This window comes from Rattus norvegicus, chromosome 7, assembly GCF_036323735.1.
Source record: "Rattus norvegicus strain BN/NHsdMcwi chromosome 7, GRCr8, whole genome shotgun sequence".
Classification (NCBI taxonomy): Eukaryota; Metazoa; Chordata; class Mammalia; order Rodentia; family Muridae; genus Rattus; species Rattus norvegicus.
Window position 1 is genome coordinate 102,820,414 of NC_086025.1, and position 23,551 is coordinate 102,843,964.

The window sequence follows — 23,551 nt, forward strand, 5'->3', positions numbered from 1 at the left end:
TCACGTTGTTCCCACCTTAGCTTGACTGCTCTTGGATAAACATGGCTGGATGATATTCTAGAAATTGCCAGGCCAGGATTGTGGGGAATCAGATCATGGAATCTATTTCACTATCCATTTGAAATGAGTTTAATTTAACATTTGCTGGTTTCATAAGCACATGTTTAGTTACTGTCACTTTCAGTGTTCTAATTCATCCTTATACTCAATAAAGGACTGCTTGAGAGCCCTCTGTGAGACAGATCCACATTCCCTGCCCCAGTGTGTATATGCTGATCAGCCTAAAAATTAGATGAATAAATCCAAATATTTCTTGCCCAGAGGAAGAAATAAAAGCAAACAGACCCTTATTTTGGTCAGCATGCAGAGGGTGAAAGGGGTGTTGGTTGCCTATAGCTCTGATTTTTGTTCAATTTTTTTGATATTGGGAAAGTAATTGGACCAGTCAAATTAGTGAACTGATAAATATGTTGAATGAATTTACTTTGTTTGCCCTCAACTCCCATGCTAAATATTACTTGATTCATTTTCAGGAGCAAAGATTGGTGCTTTCCAAAGGAGAAAGAAACCTTCATTAATGGTTGAGTCCCCCACTCATACCTGTTCTCGCCAGGACACTTGAAGCTGGAATTTGTATATGGGGCCATTTGCTGCCTCTTGCTGTACCCACACCCCACTGTTGCATTTAAATTACTGACAGCTACTTCCTCTCATTGCTCTCACTTGCCTGGAAGGCATCAGCTAACTCTGCTAACTCCGTGTATGCCTGCTTTTCAGGCCTTTGGCAGGACCAGCAGAATGCAGGAAGCAAGCATTGTCATAGGCCCACACTTTCACCAGGAGACTCCTGCCGTGAAGGGTTCAGACTACAAATGTGATCACTTCATTTCACATCTGTTATTCATTGGAATACATTTTCAGATTAATAGCCAAACTGAAGGACTTTCCCCACTTAACCTAGCGTTTCGTAATCCCTTGACACAGTTAATGTAGAATGCTCGGCAGCTGTCTGCGGTAGGTTGGACATCACCGATGCAGAAAAGGGAAAGGCTTCCTCCACTCACTTATGGGAGCTTCCATTAGCAGCTTCTCAACTGTTCCCTCCGAACCTTATCCTGCTCTCTTGATCCAACTGCAACTTCATGGCCCTCTTCCAGTCATATCATGGTCGTCTCTGACATGTGTCTGGACGCTGGCCATTGTTCTTAACTGTTTGAAATCCTGAGAGCTAGTCAGTGTTTAGTTCTCATCACTGTATGTGTAAGGGTGTGTCATAAAAAATAAACAGCCTTACACTCTCTTCTTCCTCCTCTTCCCCCTCTTTCTCTTCCCATTTCCCCTCCCCTTCCTCCTACTCCTTGCTTCTCTCTTCCCCCTCCTTCCCCTTCTTCCCCCTCCTTCCCCTCCCCCTCCTCCTCCTCCCCTCCCCCTCTTCCTCCTCTTCCCCCTCCTTCCCCTTCTTCCTCCTCCTCCCCTCCCCCTCTTCCTCCTCCTCCCCCTCCTCCCCCTCCCCTCTTCCTCTTCCTCCTCCTCCTCCTCCTCCCCCTCTTCTTCTTCTTCTTCTTCTTCTTCTTCTTCTTCTTCCTCCTCCTCCTCCTCCTCCTCCTCCTCCTCCTCCTCCTCCTCCTCCTCCTCCTCCTTCTTCTTTTCTTCTTCATGGGATAAGCACACTAGAAAATAACAAACTTCAAATCTGGTAGCCCTGAGTGACAGGAAAAGTTGTTATTCATCTTATATCAAGTGGTAAGCAGTTTTATTAGGCCATCTGAAGAGCTGGTCCACTGTGGTGGAGTAACCATGAACCGGCTTGTAAACTCTGGGGAAAGGCTTCTTCCGCCATTCCTGCTCCTTATTTCCAGTACCTGGCATGTGTGGTCCACCAGGGCCCGGACTTTGGCAGTTGCTGCCTCCGTGGAAGGGCGTGGAATGATGCGTTCCATGAGGAAGGCCAGCCTTTAGAACGTTGCAAATGGCAGCTCTCTGCTGAGGGCTCTGGCCTGCAGCTGTTGATGCGGTGTCTCATGAGTTAGCGTTCAGCTATGGAGTACAAATATCTGTTTTCACCTGCCTGGGAGATCATTTGCTTTCATGAGGAGAAGCCATGTCCTCATTAGTTTTTCACTAGCCACTGGCAGTTTCTGGCACACTCTAAGAATTTGTTGGTTAAACAGCACTACCAAGCACGGTAACCTTTCTCTATGGAGGTCACCACTGATGTGATTAAGGGCAGTTTGTGTCCCTTTCTGTTTTTAGCACCTACCTGATTTATGGCACTTTAAGTTGGCAAGGGAAAATGAACAACTATGAAGAAGAAAGGGTGGGAATAAAGATTAAAGAAAACCAATAACCCGAAATAAATTAGAGCCCTTTTTGCTGTTTTAAGGACATCAGACCATCCCTCTGTCTGAGGAGAGTCCTTCAGCAATTCAGAAATGTAAATTCTAAAGGTATCCTTGAGGCTGGGGACTTAGCTTATTTGCACAGCATACATACAGCCTTGGATTTGATTCCTGACACTACAATGAATAAGAATTTTTGAAAGTTCTTAACAGATATTCAGTAAGAAAAAATCTTGATTTCCATAACCCTTGTTTGATGATATTTAAGCAGTCCAGTTTAATTTTTAAAAATTGATTAAGCACTCATTGTTTGTATGGTTATTTCTAGAGTATATATAAGGTGCCGGGGTATCACACAGTTGTTTTATTAACACCTAACCTGATGGAGGAATCCTGGTGTGTGTGTGTGTGTGTGTGTGTGTGTGTGTGTGTGTGTGTGTGTGTGTAAATTTGAAATCCTGGCATACTTGATACTTTGTTGAGAAAGCCTGTCTGAGGACTGGAGAGATGGCTCAGCCATTAAAGGCTAGGCTCACAACCAAAAATATAAGAGAAAGCCTGTCTGAATGCTTGAGACAGTGCATCTTCTTCATAACAAGTGTTATTCTAAAATAGAAAGGCTTTCTTATACAGGCCCAAGAAAGACACAGTTACTGGGCATGTTGTCACTAATTTTGCAATGCAGAGGACTCCTCTGAAGAATGTGGAAAGGGGCTGTCCAGGGATGTCCTGATGAAATTGGGTGGATTTTCCCTAGGTAGAGTGGTGGAGAGTTTGAGCATCTGAAGTGCCTCTGAGCCCAATGTTTTCCTCAGTCATCACAATCACAAAGGGTTCTCTGACTCTTCACCCAGAAGAGTGGCTGCTGTCTGATAGTGTGTGTCTGGGATTACCCTCGCTGAGGTGGAACATACAGGAGCCGCAGGTGGAGCTCACTAGCCATGGTCAGCTCAAAGCCTCCACCTTGAATAGACAGACAAATATTCCAGGAAAGCAAAGTAGTTCACCATTGCTATTTTTTTAAACATGCAGAGAATAGATAATGGGTGTGTTCTCAGTGTTTGAGTAGACCCCGGGGCCTTGCACTCTGCTTCAAGGTAGAAAAATTAGCCATAATTACAGTAACCCCACATCTCTTTTTCTGGAGAACAAGAAGTTCCTTTTTCCCTGTGACACCAACCTATTTCTTATGCCCAAATGATTATATGACTGAAAAGTTAATTAGTCTAACCTCTAGTGTTTTCCCTGTGAGCACTTTAACAATTCCAAGTGTGATCACACAGGAAGACAGGCCTGGCAGAGCCTAACATTCTTGCAGACTGGGGGTGTGCTGCTTTTTGGTTACAGTGAAAGAAAACACACTCGAGGGCAAGCATGCATTCCTGTTGTACTTCGGCAGCTCCCTTATCAATTATCTGCAACCAGCAGACTGCAAAAGGGAAAGGCTTTCTCGGAGCTGCTTTTATAGCAGATTGTCTTCTGTTTGCACAACCTAAGCACAACGCATGCTGAACGCTGCCCTGTTAGCCTCTAGGATTCATCATTAAATGGCACTAGTGTTTGGTATTTCTTATTACATTGAATGAACCCTCTAGTGTTTACTAAAAGTGGCTTAAGATAGTCCATTTTACTTCATTTACAAGGTGGGAGAGTCTGTGAGACCCAGCCAAGACCAGAGAATCAGATAGCACAGTCACAGCCAAGTTAGTCACCTTTGGTACTGGTAGGTGACATCTATAAACTGTCTGGCCGGAAGAAAGGCTTCTGCAAATGGAGATTTAAAAAAAGGAACAAATAAATAAATCCACAGTCAACAGCTCACAAAGCATAGTCAGAGAGCCAGATGCAGGGACGGGGCTAAGTGGCTAAGAGGGGACACAGCAAACAAACTGGAGCCCGGTGTCCTGGAAGACAGACAGCAGCCACTAATGCTCCAGTTCCTGTCACTGGCTCCGAGCTGCTTGTAAGGCCTGTGAAGTAACACCAGGTTAGGCAGACAAGTCACCAAGCTTTTGAAATGACTGGTGATAGTGGGCATGGATCCCCTTGGCCTTGCTCTTCATACAGCAAAGGAAACCAGGGGTAAGCCTTTGCACTGTTCTGTCTTGGCCCTTACCTCACAAGGAAAGTCTTCTGAAATGACCAATCTGCTTTTTCCTTTCTGGTTGTTTTCTTCTGTTCTTTTTATTGTGTGTCTATACAATGTTCACCTCCCCTGCTTGGCTCACTGTATGTGTACTCTATTTTATGGGATAAAGTATTATTCAGTTCCACTATTGAAAACAATAACAGCAATTCAGATCTTCAAAGTCAATTTTTTTGGGGGGGGGGCCTCAGACACTAACAATGCCTAATGAGGACAGAGGCTTCAGTTGGAGTAGGAGACTAAGACTAAAAAAGGCATTAAAGGAAGCCAAGAGCTGTGGAAATGTAATGCCCAGATGCTCAGGTCTGTGTGTGGTTGAGGGGTGCACAGCACAAAGCGGGGCCTGCACACTGACATGCTGTGAACAAAGGGCTGCTGATGGCCCAACAGTCAGCCATGGGACAGGACAGACACTCCGCTTCATCCTGAGGACAATTTCTAAACCAGTTTCTAAACCAGTTTTTCTCCTCTCTGTAGGAGTGACAGTGTATGTATGTATGTATGTATGTATGTATGTATGTATGTATGTATGTATGTATGTGTGTATTATGTATGTATGCATGTATGTAAAATCTGGCTATGAAGGTTTGCATAACCTGTGTCACTGCTGGTCATATCATTCATCATGACTTGAATCCATGCTTGTGACCAGAGGCTTACTTTTTTAAAGCAGAATGGTAACTTATGCCCAAAATAACACATCAGTCACACCAAATAATAAATTGGTAATAAGTCAGCAAGTCAGAGTGGCCAACTTGAACAGCTTAAGAGCTAACTGTGGCTCTTGCCATGTGCGGCCACGTCAGATAGAAACTATATTTAGCCAGAGGCCCATTGCCCACTTAGGACTGGATTTTGAAATGGAAGGGAAAGTGCTACGGGGTAACCTGTGTAACCTGTGCAATCCGTGATAACTTAAGAGAGCTGTGCTCAGTCGAGGTAAACTGTAAGATACCACTTACGGTCCACAGGGTTTGGTGCACCAGGGGATCCACATAAACAGAGCAGAAGTGCAGTCTGACGACAGCAGGAATGTGACCCTGACCAGGCGTCCTCCTCCCAGCACTGATCTGTTGTTTTTATCCTTGTCATGTAGCCTTTCTGGGATGGAGTCTTCTCTATCTGTAGATGCTACTGGTGGAGTAGATGGCAGCTCTGCAGTCTGTCTCCAGGTCTATAACTTGGCCCAGCTTGAGGAGCCCATAACGGGGGTGTTTCCATGGGCACTTGACTTCCTTTAGCAGCCCAAGAGAGGGCTAATGAACTAATTTCATCAGGTAGAAAGCCTGATTCGGAAAACCAAAAGCAAGTATTTTAATGGCAATAGAAACAAGCTGAAGCTGAGTAGCCGTGGATATTGGGAGTATTCAAATGGTTTTGAAAAAAAGGTTATTCGGTTTGTTGTATATGTGCGTACAGTTGCGTGTCAGCAGGCCAGAGGACAATTCACAGAAGTTAGTTCTCTCCTTCCTCTGTGTGGTTCCAGGAACAGAGCTTAGTCTGTCAGACTTGGCAGAGCGCCTTCACTCACAGAGCCTTCATGCTGGCCCCAGAAATCGCTTTAAAAAGTCAGATTTGTTGACTCCTTCATGATGCATAAACTTAAATTGTCTTAGAAATTCATATTATTCTGGTTCTCTGATTCATTTAATTATGATTGATTCACCTTTGAGTCCTGGGCAATGTCTCCTGCTGTCTTAATAAGTTACCGTCACTCAGTGTAGAAGCCTGAGCTGAGAGGTAAAGCTCCCGTGTCAGTTTGCGGGGAATTCCGTGTGCAGTCCTAGAAGTTGGTAAAAATAATGAAGGTCTTAGGTATGTTTCTGTTATCCAGCTCCAGCATGCTTGTTAAATGGAGGAGGAGACTGTCCTGAAATCGCCTTGTATGGCCTGTGTGGTCTTTCCTACTTGAGAAATGGTAAGGGAAGGCTGTGCTCTGTAAATTAAAGGGACAGCAAATGCTCCTGAAGTTGACAGCTCCGAATGGCAGAGCCAAGTGGCCTGATCCCTGCACCTTTCCTCCAGTTCCCAGGAGGTAGTGCGCAGGCATCTGTGTGCTCCAGGGGGATTTGGGTGAGTGGTGAGGGCTGTTGTAAGTTTCACTTGCATAATTATTTATGCTTCTCAGAGGAGCACTCCTGGCTGTGCCTCACCTGGAAAGGAAGGGCAGTGATAGCACCCAGCCATGCCACAGTGACTCCTGAGGGCGAAGGGGGAATGAAGAGCTAGGATTAGGTCCCTAGAGCAAAGCTTTTGTTTTCCATAGTCTCACTCACACAATGCTGTAGGCAAGAAGAAGTAAGAAAATGAGCAGAAGAGTGCAGGAGCCAGAGCTAGAGGCAAACTCATTAAGTGCAGCTGTGCACCTTCTGTTCCAGCTGCTGCCCTCAGGCTTGCTGAGCTGCCACCATAAAGCCAGTGACATCAGCACTCATTTGTGTTTACAGTGAATGGGCTGGTGGTACCTGGAGTAACCTCGTTTGTGAATGGCCACAGAACCAGTAGAGCAGCAAGCTCTCTTCAGTGATTCATGGATTCCATTCCAATTCAGGGACCTACCTATTTGTGTTCTGCAACTGCTTTGAATGAAGCAAGGCAGCTGCCCCTTATGTAGTGTCTGTGAAACCCCGCATATCAGGCATGCGGCTCGAGCATAGTATTTCCTCACAAGATGTCAGCTGTGGCTCAAACCCACTGAGAGTCAGAGATGCTTTTGAGTGGAAGCAAAGGCCCCACAGCCAGCCCCATTCTCTTACCTTATTATGCTCCATTCAAGCTGTCCTCCATGGAAATGGTTTGGAAGATCCCTGGTATCCTCACCTGTCCCTTGGGACACTTTACCTCTTCCTCCTTTGCTAGGAGTGAACTCTTTTGAAATCCCAGGGCAGGGATGCCAGGGCCGTTAGGGAAAGCCAGGCATGTTTGAAATTTACCGGTCACGCCTTAGCACAGACTGGGTGAAGTCAAGGAAGGAAGGCTGTTCCCATTCACACTTACCTGAAGCTTTGGGGTTTTGATTGTTGTCTTATTTGTTTTTTTATTGGTGTTGTTTCCGAGATAGCCTTACTGTGTGTCGCAGGGTGGCCTTCACTCAGAGTCCTGCTCCTCCCTGCCTCCCAAGTGCTATCTATGATCAAAGGTGTGTACCACTGACATGGCTTTACCTAAAACTAATGCTGACAGATTTTGGAACTTTGTGCAGAAGAGGGCTTTACTGCCTTTACCTTCCCCAGTGCAGCCTTTGCTGGATACTGTTGACAGGTAACTAAACCTGTCTGCTTCAGCCCCCTCGTTTTCCATAGTCAGCACTTTGATTAAAGCAGTGCAGATTGTGAGAAGGTTATTTATGAAAGTGGATTTCTTTATAATAACGGGATTTAAAAGCTCAGGGATACCTCATTTAGATAAAAGCACGAATGTTGGATGATTACTTACATTCCCTTTAACAGACGTAAGTAAAGAGCAAGAATCTAGTTTGTGGGAACTCTGTGTCAGGTACCTCACAAGTCAGGCTTCTTCCTAAACTGCCTGAATAGCTGGCTTGTTTCAGGAATGGAAACCAATACAGAATAACTCCGTAGATGAGTCTGCACAGTGGGCAGCCATTGTTTCTCTTATCTCCTTCATGGTCACTCCCTGTGCTAGTATCAGATGAGCCACAGGATGTGTGATCTCCTACAGTACGTACCCCCTCACTTTTATCTGCCTACAACCCGGATTCCTTCAGGTGGTCAGCCTCTTGTGTGGATGCATAGTCATCTTAACACGGATTTGATCTTTCCTGTCTGACAGTTTCCCAGTAAGTTATTGATGGCAGACACAATACCCCTTTTATCATCAGGGCCCAGTGTTTGGGAAAGATTCTGTGTGATTTTTTCTTGATACAGAGAAAGAACACAGTTGACTTTAAGGATAATAATACACATGGCTGACTTGTGTGTAAAGAATAGAGAGCGGAACAAAGACACGGGTTTATAAAGGATGTGGGATTACCCTCAGGGAGGGTAGACCAAAGACACAGGTTTATAAAGGATGTGGGATTACCCTCAGGGAGGGTAGACCAAAGACACAGGTTTATAAAGGATGTGGGATTACCCTCAGGGAGGGTAGACCAAGTACATCTGCTAGTACCCCCGGGATGGGGTAGCCTAGGTTAGCCCAGAGAGAGTTCTCTGGAGACTCCTGTACCCAGAGAAGGCTGTGTTGCACAGACTAGGAGTTTGATGGCAGATGTCACTGATGAAGTTTATTGCCCTCTTTATCCTCTTAGAGGTGTTTTTATGTGATATCGTTTATTTGAGGGTGAGTAGACATGTGGGTTGCATGACAGGACATTACAGAGCTATTGCACTTGGATTTGAATATTTAAAAAACAAAACCATTGGGTAACAGTTTAAAGTGCAACTACATCACATGATGGCTAGTGAAAAGCTCAGGGCAGACAGAGTAGTAAATCAGGGAACCTGGCTTGCCAGGCTCAGCTCCTAGGTATGCTATGGCGATTAGATTATCATATGAAAGGTACTCAGGATTCTATCTGTCGCCCACAATGAAACACCAAGTACATCTGCTGTTGATTCAGGCCGGGTCTTCCTTACCAGCTGAGCCTCATTTTTCAGAAGGGAAGAAAACGAGAACAGTTCATACCAGCCAGAGATAAACAGGGGAAAGGAGGTGATTTCAGGCCTGTGCCAAGATTTGGAATAGTAGGAGTGTGTTCTGCAGTGCTGTGGGAATGCAAATCTGTAGCCTGTGCTTGGAATACTTTTCTACACTGCTTAGAGCACCATCCTCCCCACTGCCAGGACCCGCAGTGCATCTGAAGAGGCTCCCAGCAGAGATACACAAGGGAGTACACCGGGAGGCTCTGTGGGAAACCCATAGGCAAAAACAAGCTAAAGACTGCTGACCCAGGGGGGAGTAGATAAACAACCGGCAGCCAGATCATGCACAACAGTGTTTGAAAGCTGTGGGAGGAAGCAGTGTGTGCCTTATACAGCAGTGTGAATGATTCCCTTATACTGAATGAAAGAAGCCTGGCCCTAAATAATAGTTATTCTGACTCTTCTTTGCATAAAACTCAAGTAACTAGAATCCTCAGATTGTGTTGAAAATCGTGATGAGGACGATAGTAATTGCAAAATGAAGCAGCAGTTCTCAGAGCTGTTGGTTCCAGTTCTTGATCTGGGTGGTCTGTGACCAGCTGAGCCCCCCTCAATGACAGCCTCTAAGCTGAGTACTTCGGGTTCTCATTTTATGACTCACTTTGCTTTTGAGTAAAACATTCAAACATTTGATCAACTTGCAAATTAAGAGAGTTCGACCTGAACTGCCTTTTGAAACAGAACAACTCATTGTCCTCCAGTGTGGGACTGGGTAGTGATCTAAAGGGTTCTTAGTGAGCTATGAAAATTGAGCAAGGAAAATTCTTACAGGACTTTAGAGCCGAATGCGTTCAGGTCCGCCTCTGCATTGCTGGACCAGCAGCACCTTCCTATCTCTGTAGAACTGACAGCACTGGGCCTGCCTTTTGGGCCAGTCATTACTCAGACGGAGTACACGTGGAAGCATGAGTGGGTCCGTAACATCCATCCGTGGCAGCCATGCATTCATTCAGAAAGTATTCCTTGGATGCTTACTTATGACAAACAATGGGAATAAAGCACCTGTACTCAGGAGTACTCATGCATACTGGGCAGACAAGACCTGGTTTAAATACTGGGTATCAGTAAGAATTGGCTCTCCTGCTGGGTTGCTCTGTGTACAACACATGAAGGAAAACTAGCAAACAAAGGAGGGTATTTAAATATATTAAAACTGAAAAAAAGAAAAGAGGGAGAAAGGTGGGGGAGTAAAGAAAGGTACCGGTTCACCACATAGACAAAAATGAGAGACCGAACAGTGAACTCATACTCCTTTCTCAGCCTGTCATTCTCTAAATTACAGAATATAATGATCTGTGTGATTATTCCCTCTGCTGTCTCAGGGGTGGCCCCTGATTGCTATCAGTCCAGATGCACAGGAGCAAAGCCGATCTTGTGTCTAGTGGGTGCCCTAGGATACCGATCTGGCTTTCGTCCTCTGGAACCCGGTTTGAGCAGCTGTGAGCTACTGTTAAATCCTAAGCAAGGTGGCAGAGAGGCTGATGGTATCTTGGAACAAATCAGAGCTTGGGAAGATTGAAGGGCCAACGGGTCTGGGTGAAGCAGGTAGTAAATCCTAGTGAATTAGAGTCCAGAATGTAGTTCCCCCCACAACAACTAAGAGAGTTGCTTTCTTTCATGCAAGAATCTCAGGTGCCCGATGACGGAGGGTTTGGGTTGATTCTGTTCATCAAGTTTTCCAACCGTGCTGGACGCATCATACACATTCAGGATCAGAAGGGAAACCTGTACACATCCATGTAACAGCCCTAAAGAGGCTAAGGCGAAAGGAACACAAGCTTGAGGCCAGCCTGAGCTAAGTAGTGAGTGAGACCCTATACGAACAGTAGGCCTTAGCATGGCACCACTTTAATACACGCTCAGAGAGATTATCTCCCCTCTTTCCTGTCATTATGACATTTCTAGTTTAACAATTTTTTCCCATTTATACTCATACCTTCCCCTTGCTTGTAAGATTTCTAGTTTAACTGTGTCACTATTTCTTGGTTCTGTGTTTTGAGTACCTAGAAAATCGAACCAATGTTCCTCTACTTTTGTTCGGTACAAAGTCAGAAAAAAAAACCACTCTGTTAGTGGCTGGCAGGCATATCTCTAAAGACCGTATCATGGTCTGTACAGAACCACAGTTAATCTTGACCTTCAGTTCTTTATTTACATCATAGTGTTTGCAAAGTGGAAATGCAGACCTTGCATCTCACGCAAGACTTTAAGACTTTCACAGAAGTCAGATTTGGATAGCTTTGATTTTTTTTTTTTCTGACTCAGTGGTTCTAGAGTTAAAAGGGTAAAGTATTTAAACGAACAGCCTTCTTTATTGGGAAAGTACTGTGCCAAACACATTCACCTACTTCTCTTTCTTGGTTAATCTTACACAAACATTGGAAGTAGTGGGAGCTGTGTTTTGTTTCCCACTTTGCAAATGGGAAGGTTGAGGTTCTGAGAGGTTAGTGATAACTCCACAGGTATGCACTCCACCCAGTGCCACAGGTGGATTTGCTATCACATCTGCAAAGGCTGATGGGAACAGCTTCTTGAGTCCCTTCTTATAACCGCAAGGTCAAACAGTTGCCCATGTCATCCCAGGGTTAAAAGTGAGGTTTGATGCAGATGATGTGGGAGGGCTTTTACTTAGGGGTAGCAGTACTTCAGTGTGTGACAAGACCATCTTGCTCCTATGTTCACTGTCATTAAAGATACTGTTGAAGCCACATTGCCAAGGATATTGGTGCCCAGGTCCCAGCTACAATTAATTTGTCAAGTCTTTCTTTATTTGTTTTATAAACTCAGGATATTCATTGTAAACCTTAAATTTGTTCACACTGCATCTGTGTGGAAACTTCTCGCATTTTGAAATGGCCAGTTGTCACCCTAGTTAAAGCGAAGTATTCATAATATAATTATCTCCCTTTACAAAGATGCCACACCGAAGCAGCAGTTTTAATCACTCTCAATTTAAAATGGTTGTCCCAGGTTTAAATATTATGCTTGATTTTACTTGTGACAAAAATAAAGGTATGCCATGCTGTTTCTTCTGTCCTGGAAGATGGCTTCAGAGCAAGTGTTCTTGTTATCTGGACCTATGCCCGGTTGGGAGTGGTACCGGAAGGTTTTCTACCTGTGTCACAGCTCCTTCCCTAGCCTTTTGTCCACTCAGGGGTCACTGTCCAGGTGCTGTTTCTAAGCAGAAACCTCAGATGTGTGCTTAGTGAGGGAGCAAGCTTTCTAGGTGCCAAAGATCTCGTGAGTGCAGGCGACCAGTTCATCCTTGTATGTATTTGAGCAGTTTTTTGATAACACCTTTCTGGCATTCAGAAGTAGACTAGAACTCCAAAGTCCTCATTTGCAGAGCACAGAAGTCTGATACTTAGTGTTCACCAAAAGTGGTGTAAATGCGGTCTGAGTATCAAGATTTTTAGCATTTTAATAAGCTCTGTGCCTGCTTTCTTCTGTAGTGCTGTCTTGCTTCACATTCATCTCAACAAATATTTATTATATTGTCTGCTAATGGGTCATCGACTCCAGTCATTCAGCAGATGTTGCCACATTGCCTGCACAGTGTCAGGTGGGGGAATGGCAGGGTTTGCTCCCCGTTCACACTCTCTTCTGTATGTACTTGGTTATCACCTCTATTTCACCCCTTGTAGGGCCTCTTTCTTCTCTCTCATGATCTCCCGTTTAGTCCTGTGACCTATGTACACATATATAAAGACATTTGTATGCACAGACATGCATAATTTTAAACCTAGTTTTCACATGTAAGAGAACACGAACTCTCTTCCTGAATTCTGGCCTATTTTGTTTAACTTAATGACTAACGGGAGAGGAAAGAACTGGCTTGAGGATATAGAGGAGGGCAGTGGGATACCAATAAGAACAAAGTATGATGCAATGTGAACATGAAGATGGGTTGGGGGATGGGAGAGCAGGAGAGGATCAGTGAGAAGAGAGGAAAGACTGATCCTGCCTCCCAGGAACTTTGTAGACTAGAGAGCAAAACAGAGTCAGTAAAATAATTACAGGTGCCAAATATATGTGAGTTATCACAGATGATGTCAAATATGATGTGAAATGGGATATCAAATACAATATCCCAAAATGATAATTCAGTTTTCAAGCTAACAGCTGAGAAGGCTCCAGAGGAGAGAGCATACGCAGAGGGACCAGCAATGAGAAGCAGACTGCTTCCTGGACCACACAGGGGCCAGTTTGATCTGTATCTTGTAGGAGGCAGCAGAACAGTGGAAGTCGGGAAACAGCAAGCCTGGCTTTGCATTTTAGCTAGGGACTTCTGGAGGAATGTTCAGATGAAGACACACTAAAGAGCCAAGTACAGAGTCCGTGCGCTTTTCCTTTGAAAGACTCTAAATGATCTGAAAGATTCTAAAGGTTCTGATGAACCTAATTATGAGGGGCGGACCTCAGGTTTCATATTGGAATGCAGAGGGAGCCGTGTGTATGAAGTAGGTTGAGGACATAGAAACATTCACTGGCTGATTCACAAGGTGAACCATCCAGCAGGAACAGCTACAGAGATGTGCTCATTATGTCAAATGCTGCCACAATGGATGTTTTGTATGGTTGAAATGTTGTAGCAGAACTGTAGCCACCCACTCGAACTTCAGCCTAGAACGCTGACTAGGCTAAGAGGCAGCAAGGGCAGAGAGAGGAGCCCGTGCAGACACCTGGTGAACTGGCTACCCCGGAGGCACAGAAGTGAGGCAGAGAAGTAGATGCCTACCTGTCATGTCGTGAAAGAGGACCATCTCCAAGGGGGAATGCAGAAGTGTGAGAAATAACACAACCATCTCTAGGGTAAAGAAATCCCTGTGCATCAGAGTAGTGCGGGTGCGGTGTAGTAAGCTCCTGTCTGGCTGGAGTCCTGCAATCCTGCAACACACAGTAGCTTAGATGTGTGGGACCCAACCACGCTCTCTGCATCTTTTCTTTGCTGATTTATTATCCCACTCAATTGCATGTTAAATTGGAGCACATAATGTACCCATTCCTGGTTTGTTTGTTTGTTTGTTTGTTTGAATTCTACTCTACCTACTGAAATATCTGAAAAGGAACATTTTAGTCTAAAAGTACACAAGCAAGAAAAAAAATGAGCAACCAGTTGCTTTGTACACTGGAAGATAAAATTTTAAAAAGAGAGAAAAGACAAGAAGACAGCTAAGTTGTAATATTAAACTGTCAGACAAAACACAGAAAGGCTGGCACACTGGCCCATGCCTCTCTTCCCAGCACTTGGGAGGTAGAGCCAGGAGTTCAAGGTCACTAGATAGTGAGTTTCAGGCCAGCCTGTGCTACTTGAGATAGTCTCAGGAAAAGAAATAGGAGGAAATAATGTTTGCAGAGCTAATGAGGTCCTTCATTCCTCAGCCACCCTTGTTCACTTGCTGGCCCAGCATCCTCTGGTTAATGCTCAACCTTGTTCTCGGTCTGAGAACTCTTATCCCCAGCCTTTCAGGAAAACCAGTAGGAGAGCATGGGAGTCAGTTGGCTGGCTGTTCCTTATTCTGTCATGCTTGTCTTTATGTGCCCCACATTCCCATATGCTGTCCATTGAGCAGATATCAATGCTATGATTGGAAGAAGTACAAAATATACCCCTCATAGCCAAGTCCAATAATGAAATCACGAAAGAGTCGCAGATTCATATTGTGAAATAGAAAACATCTATGTTAGTAATTCAGCGAGCTACCAATTTCATCCTTAAACAGTATTGCAATAACCTGGCAGAATGATTGAGCAAGGATCAAATAGCTATAGAAATAAAATACTTCACTGCATAGCATTTTAGCTAAAATTTTAAGTCATTTATAATCTTAAATATATGTCAAAACTCTTGACTTGAACTACACATTCTTTCCAGACATGGAAAGAATCTATCTAACATGTTAGTGAAGAAGCCATAACCTGTGTAGTTTCCAATGACCTTCTTGCACACGTGGCTTTGTAGGTTTTCCTTCCTTTTCTATAGTATTGCCAGACAGGAATTTTTGCAGCAAAAGGTAATTGTGTTACCCAGAACCCAGATGTGCATTCCTTAATTTGTCGTCCTTGATTCATCTCCTGGCTTCTCATCATCTCATTCCTGCTCTTGGCTTCCCTGGATGCACAGGTCTGTTTCCCGTCCTCCATTGCTGAACATCTTCAGTCCGCTCTGAAGGATTTTAATGACCTTTCTTTGAAAAGGAAAAACTAGCTTTTCTGTACATTAACATTGAGCTTCCTTTCCCCCTTTTAGCTCATCTGGTCTGTCTCACCTCAGCGTCTACCTTTGACATGATGAATTGTAAGGTTTGTTTTCCTTGCTTGTCTGTTGCATTGTATGCGAGCACACCATTAGACATTGGAAGATCTCCACCCACGGAGCTAGCACAGTGCCAGCAACAGGTTAGGAGCTACAAGGAGAGTTCCAGCAATGATTAGCTGGGCTCCTGTTATTAGTTATTTCCAGCTTTAGCTTAGTCCCTGGTCAGAATTCATGTCACTGTTTTGCTATGTCTTTGATAATGAAAATCATCTCAGCATTTGTTTTATGGCTAGTTTGCATTGGCCATTGGAAGATCCAGGCCCAGTTAGTCATTTACTATTAACTCTGAAGAGCATCGTGGCTTGCTTTGTGTTACAGTTTTATTCCTTTTATATGACTTCCCCCCATTTTATATTCATTTCTTCCTTTGAGATAAAACATTCAAATGTATATGCTAATCATATATAATTTACATAAGCCTTAGTTCTGCAAATTGGTAGTATCCATTTATGTTGATATATGTTTTATAAAATCAAAAAAAATTTGAAACAATCTATTTAGATAATTGCGTTTTTTTCTAAATAAAATAAAATGAGTCTGTAAATACTTTTTAAAAGTAAATCCATAATGACCAAGTCAAGGTAGTTAGCGTTTTGATGTCCTTAAATACAACTGTTCCTGCAAAACATATACAGTTATTATAACTATTTCTTTTTAATTTAAAAAATATTGAGGCTAAAGAGATGGTTCAGCAGTTATGAACATTTGCTTCTTTTGTAATGGACTGGAATTCTGTTACCCAAAATCATGTCAGACTGCCTGCACATGTCTGTAACTCCAGCTCCAAGCGATTGTGATGCCCTCTTCTGGCCTCCATGTGCACCTACATTCTCTCTCTCTCTCTCTCTCTCTCTCTCTCTCTCTCTCTCTCTTTCTCTCTCTCTCTCTCTCTCTCTCTCTCTCTCTCACACACACACACACACACACACACACCAGCATACATAAATACATAAATAAAAATAAAATATCTTAAGAGATACGTACATAATGGACTCTGTGCTGTAAGTTCTTTGACTACGTGGTACATATCCCTGCTTCCAGGAATTGGGTGTATACTTAAATTCTCTGAGTACTTGATCCTGATCTTCCAAGACATTGCTCACAGACTATCTACATATTAAAATGTTTAAATTTGATGACTCCAAAGCCACTGTGCAATTACACTGGGAGCATAGAGCCAGTTGTAGGACAAGATACATTGCTTTTGTGGCCTAATTTACTAATGGAGAATGTGTTTGTTTCCATTTATTTAAAAATATTGTTTTCCTTGGCTGTTTTAAAGTTCACAGTCTTTTAGAAACAACAGTGAGAGGCCGAGGCAAGAGGATCTCTTCTGAGTTGGAGACCAACCTTGTCTACACAGAGCCCTGTCTCAAAATGAGTCAATCAGCATGGACTGTGACCTCCACGATGACGGGGTGGATTTCTCTTGTAGTTACCGTCTTTTCCTTGTTGAGTTATGAGTTCTTGATGTACTGGAGAGTAGACCAAATCACATGTGTCATCTATAAATATTTTCTCTCATGCAGTGGATTATCTTTTCGTCTCTTTTAAATAGTGTCCTTGAAAGTTAAAAGCTTTGAATGTTTCGGAACTTCCATTCTCCATATTCCTTAGCTCTGTGCTCTCGCTAGCCTATCAAAGGAATCACTGATCCAAGGTTAGGGGGATGTATTCATGCTTACTTTGTTCTCGGAGTTCTCTATCTGCTCACAAAAGATATGGTTGGTGCATGTCGTGTTGATGTTTGCATATGATGTGTGGTTGGTATTCAATCTTATCTTAGGTACGTGTCTCTCTGGAGGCGTCCCAGCATTATTTATTGAAAAGTCTCCAGCAAGTTATCTTGGTGCTTTAGTTGACAATTGAGTTGCATTTAAATATGAATAGTAATTTCTGACTTTCTTTTTCTGCGATCCTGTCAGTGTTGTATTTCTTTGGTTACTGCAACTATTCATCAAATCCATGGAGTGCGTTCTTTGATCCACTGGCATGAAGGTGGTTTTGTTTTGATTGGATGCATTGCTCCGTAGATGTTCTTTAGAAGTACATATTTACAGTGCCCTTTATGTATATCTAAATGTGACTGCTTTTCGTGTGTCTGCAAGTGACTGATGGCTTCTCACTTCTCTGATGGCTCTTGTTGCTGTCTGCTAAATGAGTATCTACTACTGGTAAACTGGTAAACCCTGTTTATCTGCAAACGTACTCTTTGTCCTGTTCATCAAGGAGAGCTTCATTGGATATCAAATACTGTACCCAGTGCAGGTCAGATGCCAAGAAGTCCCGCCCACCCACTAGCTCTTCTTGCCGAAGCCCCCATTTTCTTTGGAATGTGCTTTCTCGTTGTCTTCTAGGCTCTGACCCTCCTGATAGTCAGGTGCTCCTGTGTCATGAGGTGCGTGTGTTCGGGAGGTTCAGGGTTTGCCTCTGCACTTGTGGTTGTGCATCTCTCCTTTTTTTCCCCCCTTTGGAAATGTTTAAGCTTCTTGGGTATGTAAAGTGTTTTCTTCAAATTGGGGAAGTTTTGAACTTGTTTCTGTGAATAGGTTTCGGCCCCTCCCCCTCCTCTTTCAGCATATCTCATTGTTCACAATCACACAGTTGGTGCCGCCCGTATTCTCTGATCCTAGGTTTTGTTCTCAGAGTATCTATCTGCAAGTTCAGTGACAGCTGTCTAGTGTGCCTGCTGATGAGACCAGTGAAGTTTCTGCTTTAATTACTGATTTTCAAGTCAAGCATTTACCTTGGCTTCTCTGTGTAGGACAGTCTCCACTTAGTGAGGTGATGCCCTCGGGCTTTATCCTAACAGTTTCTTTAGCCCCTTGTCTGTGTTCAGTGTCGGTTGGAGTTCTTGGCATAGCAGACTCCATGTCTCAGCTTCCTCAGAGACAATTTTTATTAGCAGCTATTTGTTCTTATAAAGACACCATATTTCTATGTTTCTTAAACATGTCTCAACTTCTTGTTTTAAACTAGACACAATATATTAATAATTCATCCGCTCTAGGAATCACATTCTTCAAGGATCTGTTATTTGTTTTTGTTTTATGTTTAGGGCTATTCAAAACAAATTCTGTGGAGTCTGTGAGCATCAGATGTTGTCTCTTCAGTCTCCCCCTCCCCCTCCCCCTCCCCCTCCCCCCTCCCCTCCTCCTCCCCCTCCCCCCTCCCCTCCTCCTCCCCCTCCCCCCTCCTCCCCCTCCTCCTCCCCCTCCCCCCTCCCCTCCTCCTCCCCCTCCCCCCTCCTCCCCCTCCCCCTCCCCCCTCCCCTCCTCCTCCTCCCCCTCCCCCCTCCCCTCCTCTTCCCCCTCCCCCCTCCCCTCCTCCTCCTCCCCCTCCCCCCTCCCCTCCTCTTCCCCCTCCCCCTCCTCCCCTCCTCCTCCCCCTCCCCCTCCTCCCCCTCCCCCTCCCCCTCCCCCCTCCTCCCCCTCCCCCTTCTCCTCTTCTTCCACCTTCCTACCTGGGTTCCCCTGGGATTGTTCTGGGTATAATTGACACTCATACCTGACACCCGGCCGGCCACTTTGCTCCTAACTCTCCTTTTGAAGCCCATTTCCTCCTTGTGCTGGATCTCTTGAGGTCAGCCAAAAGAAACAGCTTTGGGCCTAGGTCTTTTCTGAGTCATAGGATGTGGCACTGAGGTGGGTGTGTCCCTCTAGATTCCCAGGAATATGTTGGCCTTTTATGCTTGTCAATAACCCATTTGCCCAGTACTTCTCCACAGTCTCTAGCAGCTAGTATCTGAAACAAGCAGCTCTAACTGTTTTCTTCAGCTAACCCCTCAGGAGGGAGCCTGTAGTAAGGAGAGGACCAAGTCAGGATGAAGAGGGATGAAGACCACTCACTGGGAAGCATCCCTGACAGGGGTTCCACTTGCCTCACTGCACTCCAGTGGCTTCCAGGCTGCTGCAAGTGAAAATACTACATTGCTCTGTTCTTCTCAAGATTTTGCCATGGTTTCTTTGTTGGTGTGTTTGCTTTTAAATAAATATTGATTGACTCTCTGCAGCTCTATGGTTATGTTCCAGTCCTAACAGTGGTGATCTTAATAATTGTTTTCGGTGCTAGCTTGGTTTTTTTTTGTTTGTTTGTTTGTTTGTTTGTTTGGTTGGTTGGTTGGTTGGTTGGTTTGTTGGTTGGTTGGTTTGGGTTTTTCGGTGTTTTGTTTTGTTGGAGTTTCTTGGTCTGGGAGTTTTTTGCTCTGGACTTGTAATTGGACTGAAGCCACACGTGCGCTTCTCCTCACACCAAGGCCAGACTCAGTTTAACATCAACTAGTGCCTTGCAGTGACTGGAGGCAGAGTGCTCTTTCTTTCTACAGGATCTGCTGACTGTGTCTCCTTCTGGTGTGTTTCAGGACTATGACGATGGGTACAGTACAGCATATGATGACCAGAGCTACGACTCCTATGACAACAGCTACAGCACCCCAGCACAAAGGTAAGAGTCAGCCCATGCTGCAGGCCCTATGTCAGCTGGACCCAGGGCCCCTCCACTGAGAGGTGTGACAGTCAGCCAATGGGACTGATTTGACTTGCCGTTTGTTGTTTCTTCTGACTAGAGGATCCGCTTCCAAATAGCACGTGTTACCACAGGTGGATGCTGTCATTCCTCAGTATCCAGATATAAGAACTAAGTTTAATTTTATCTACTCTGAAAATTTGACGTAAGTGGTTAATATCATTTAAGGAAGGATAATGGCTTCAAAACAGGTAACCATTCAGTCCCCAAATTCCCAAATTCCATAGGAACTGTGAGCTTCCTGCCTTTCTAGCGTATGTAATGCCAGCACCTGGCTTGCTATTCACAGAACATTGCATCTTCTTAACAACAATGCTTCTGTCTCCCAGCAGCTTGAAATTCTGTAACTGTAGCAACTTTGTCCAGATCAGGCCCTCCTCACAGTAGATTCTATACAGTAAACACTGGTCCTACAGTGAGTGCAAACCCTAAACATAGACTGTACCTGTTGGAATGGAGCGTCCAGGCATATGCGTGGATATGGTCCCCTCCAGCTGTGAGGGACTACGTGGGTTCTCTTGCCTGTAAACTCTGATGCTGGGTACAGTTTTCATCTTTGCTCACGACATACTGCTGAGTGTATAACCGGTAACAAGTGGCCTGCAGACTTTGGCTGACAAGTGGTCTTTTTCTAAAAGGGGACGCATTGTTCTTCCTGTTCATACCATTAGTACTGGGGAAAATCACTCCCACAGTTTGTTGAAAGTGACAGGCAAAAGCTTCATGAGAATTGTTCGACAGCTCCTCCTGAAGTGTCCTCCTGTAAAGAACAAGGAGTAGTGTTCCAGAAGAAGTCATTTGTCCAAGATAACACCATAAATTGAATGTGGAAATGGGCCTTGAGTCGGATCTTCTAACACAAGGGCTGCTCTTTACAACTAGGCGTGTCTCGGCTTTGTTTTGTAAATGTCCATTTCAGTTTTTGGTATGAAGTGCCCTCGAGAAGCACATGCATCTCCCCCCTCATAACACTGGCTGAGTGTACAGTTTATGTCTGACCCTTTGTTCCTAAGGCCTGCACACACTGTGCCATTAAGAAAGGAGAGCAAATAACAAAGAGATTGATCACTGCTCAGCCACTCAATGGGTGGGAAGGGTTCCTTTCGAGCTTCACTGTACTCTTCAGTCAGTACTAGTCTCTTACATAGCTACTGTATATCACTGTAGAGTCCAGTGCTGCTGTCTCTTTTTGCTTCAGCTGGAAGTGTTCTAGAGAGTGTGCTAGTACTTTTTTATGCCCTTTTGTATACGTACTTCTAGTTAGTACACAGTTTTGTTTATTTAAGAAAAGTTTCATATATTTTGATTATATTCTTTCCAAAGTCCTCCCAAACCCTCAGTGACCTACCCACTTAACTTCATATTCCCTCTCCCTCTCCTCCCTCTCCCTCTCCTTCTCCTCCTTCTCTCTCAAACTGCAGATCAAAACAAACAAAAATTCAGTTAAAAAAAAAAGCAACATGAAACAAAAAGTGCAAGCATATGCTCAAACACGTGCGTGCGCGCACACACACACACACACACACACACACTAAAAACAGACTCCTTTTTGTGTTGGCCAACTATCTGGTTGATAGACTCAGGGACACTGGATTGGGAACTGATTTCCCTTTCCCAGCAGGTATTAATTGCATGATCTTCTTGATATAAAGAAGATTTATATCTGCATGATATAAATAGGACTGTGTGTCCACCTCCCCTCTTTAGTGCTGAGATTGTCTCTGCTTTAAATCGGTCTTCTGTATGCTGCCATGCTGTCTGTGAGTTCATTTGTATAGCAGTCCTTTTGTGTCTGGAGGATACTGTTTTCTAGGAGTCGTCTACCATCTCTGACTCTTACCATCTTTCTACCTCCTCTAACACAGATCCCTGAGCCTAGCTGGGAGGGTTTGATGAAGAGATCCTATTTAGGAATGAGTGTTTCAAAGCCTCTCATTCTCTGAACTTTGTCCATCTTAATCCATATCTACTTAATCTCTGTCTTAATCCATATCTACTGCAAGGAGCTCCTCTGATGAGGGTTGAATGATGCACCAGTCCATAGCTCTAGCCGTATGTCAGTAGGCATCATTTTATTGCTATGTTCCTTGGCAAACAATAGTGGTAGGTGTCCCCTAGGGCCCATGACCTATCGAGTCTCAGGTTCTTGGCCACTTAACCAGTGTCAAGCATTGATTTCATGTCATGCAGTGACTTTGTTTTATTTTTAGTTGATAATATAGTTACATAATTTCTCTTTCCCCCTTCCTTGCTCCAACTCATCCCATACACCCCTTCTTGCTCTCTTTCAAATTGATAGCCTCTTTCTTCATTAATTGTTTTTATATACATATGTGAACATGTCTGTATGTACACACACACACACACACACACACACACACACACACACACACACACACACACACATTTCTGAATATAGCCTGCTCAGTCTAATATTTCTTATATGTTTTCAGGGCTATTAGTTTGGTATAAGATAACCACTTGATGTGCTGTTCCCGGGGAAATGTAGTTTGTTTGTATAGGGTTGAGTCTTCATGGTATTCTTCCCTGTCCCTTCATGTTGGCCTGTCTTCGTTTGACTCATGTTTACATTGTCATGTTGCTGAGATCTTATGGGATTAGCTTCTGACAGTTCAGAAACTCCCTGACCCTCTGGCACTTACACTATTTCCACCGCATCGTCTGCTGTGTAGAAGTTGTTTTGTACATATAGCCCTGTGGGACTAGGCTTCACAGCTCTGCATTTTGATTGATTACAGTTTTCTGTAATAGTCGCCATGTGTTGCTAAGAGAAATTTCCTTGATAAAGGGTGAGAACTACTCTTTATCTTTCGGAATAAGGACAAGTTTTTAGAGTATAGTTAGGGATTATGCTGATTTAATAAAGTAGTGTTTGTAGATTTTTGTAGATTCTTCTCCAAGATCCATGACTTCTCTAGCCCAGGTAGTTTGCTAGGCTTCTAGTGCCAGTCATACTTTCTTTCTTATTAAGTATGTGTTAAGTCCACTTGGAGAGCTGTTGGTGACTGCCAAGGTGTGAGTGGCAGTATTGCACACTTAGGGTTATTATACCATACTGGTCATTAGTGTAGTTTATAGGCATCATATCTGGGTAGCAGTATTGATTGTATATTTCCCTTAGAAGTTTGCATGGCACCTTCTGGTCATTTCTAGTTCTGGTCATTTCCAACTGGCACTGGGTCAGTTCCAGTTCAGGGGCCATTGGGTCACACGGTGGACATTATAGTCAACTAAAAAATGATTGGTTGCTCCCATAACATTGTGCCACTAGTACAACAGTGTATTTTTGTAAGGTTGCTGTAGGTGACAGAGATTGTAACCAGGTGATACTGATGATTGATTATCTTTCTCCTCTGGTGGCAAAATCTTATAGCATCATGAACATTAATGAATAGAAGTAAAGCTTGGTCACCAGCTGGATTTCTCCATTTTCAATGATATGTGTAACTGTTGATAGCAATAAAGCCTTACATCAGGTTATGGAGCGGAACCAATAATTTTGGCAGTAGTCTCTGATATTTTGGGGTTTCCATGGGGA

The 23,551-nt window shown here is 43.9% G+C and overlaps 1 protein-coding gene across 6 annotated transcripts in view; it reads left to right on the plus strand.

The window, feature by feature from the left end:
* Nucleotides 1–23,551, plus strand: part of Khdrbs3 (KH RNA binding domain containing, signal transduction associated 3) — a 157,918-nt gene that overhangs the window by 93,786 nt on the left and 40,581 nt on the right. For all 6 annotated transcript variants that reach the window (XR_005486718.2, XR_010053039.1, NM_022249.2 and 3 more), the window contains exon 7: nucleotides 19,829–19,911. Coding sequence is in view for 4 of the 6 variants with exons in the window: in NM_022249.2 (NP_071585.2) it covers nucleotides 19,829–19,911 (83 nt within the window). In the remaining 2 variants the exon portion in view is untranslated. The remainder of the gene's footprint in view (nucleotides 1–19,828; nucleotides 19,912–23,551) is intronic.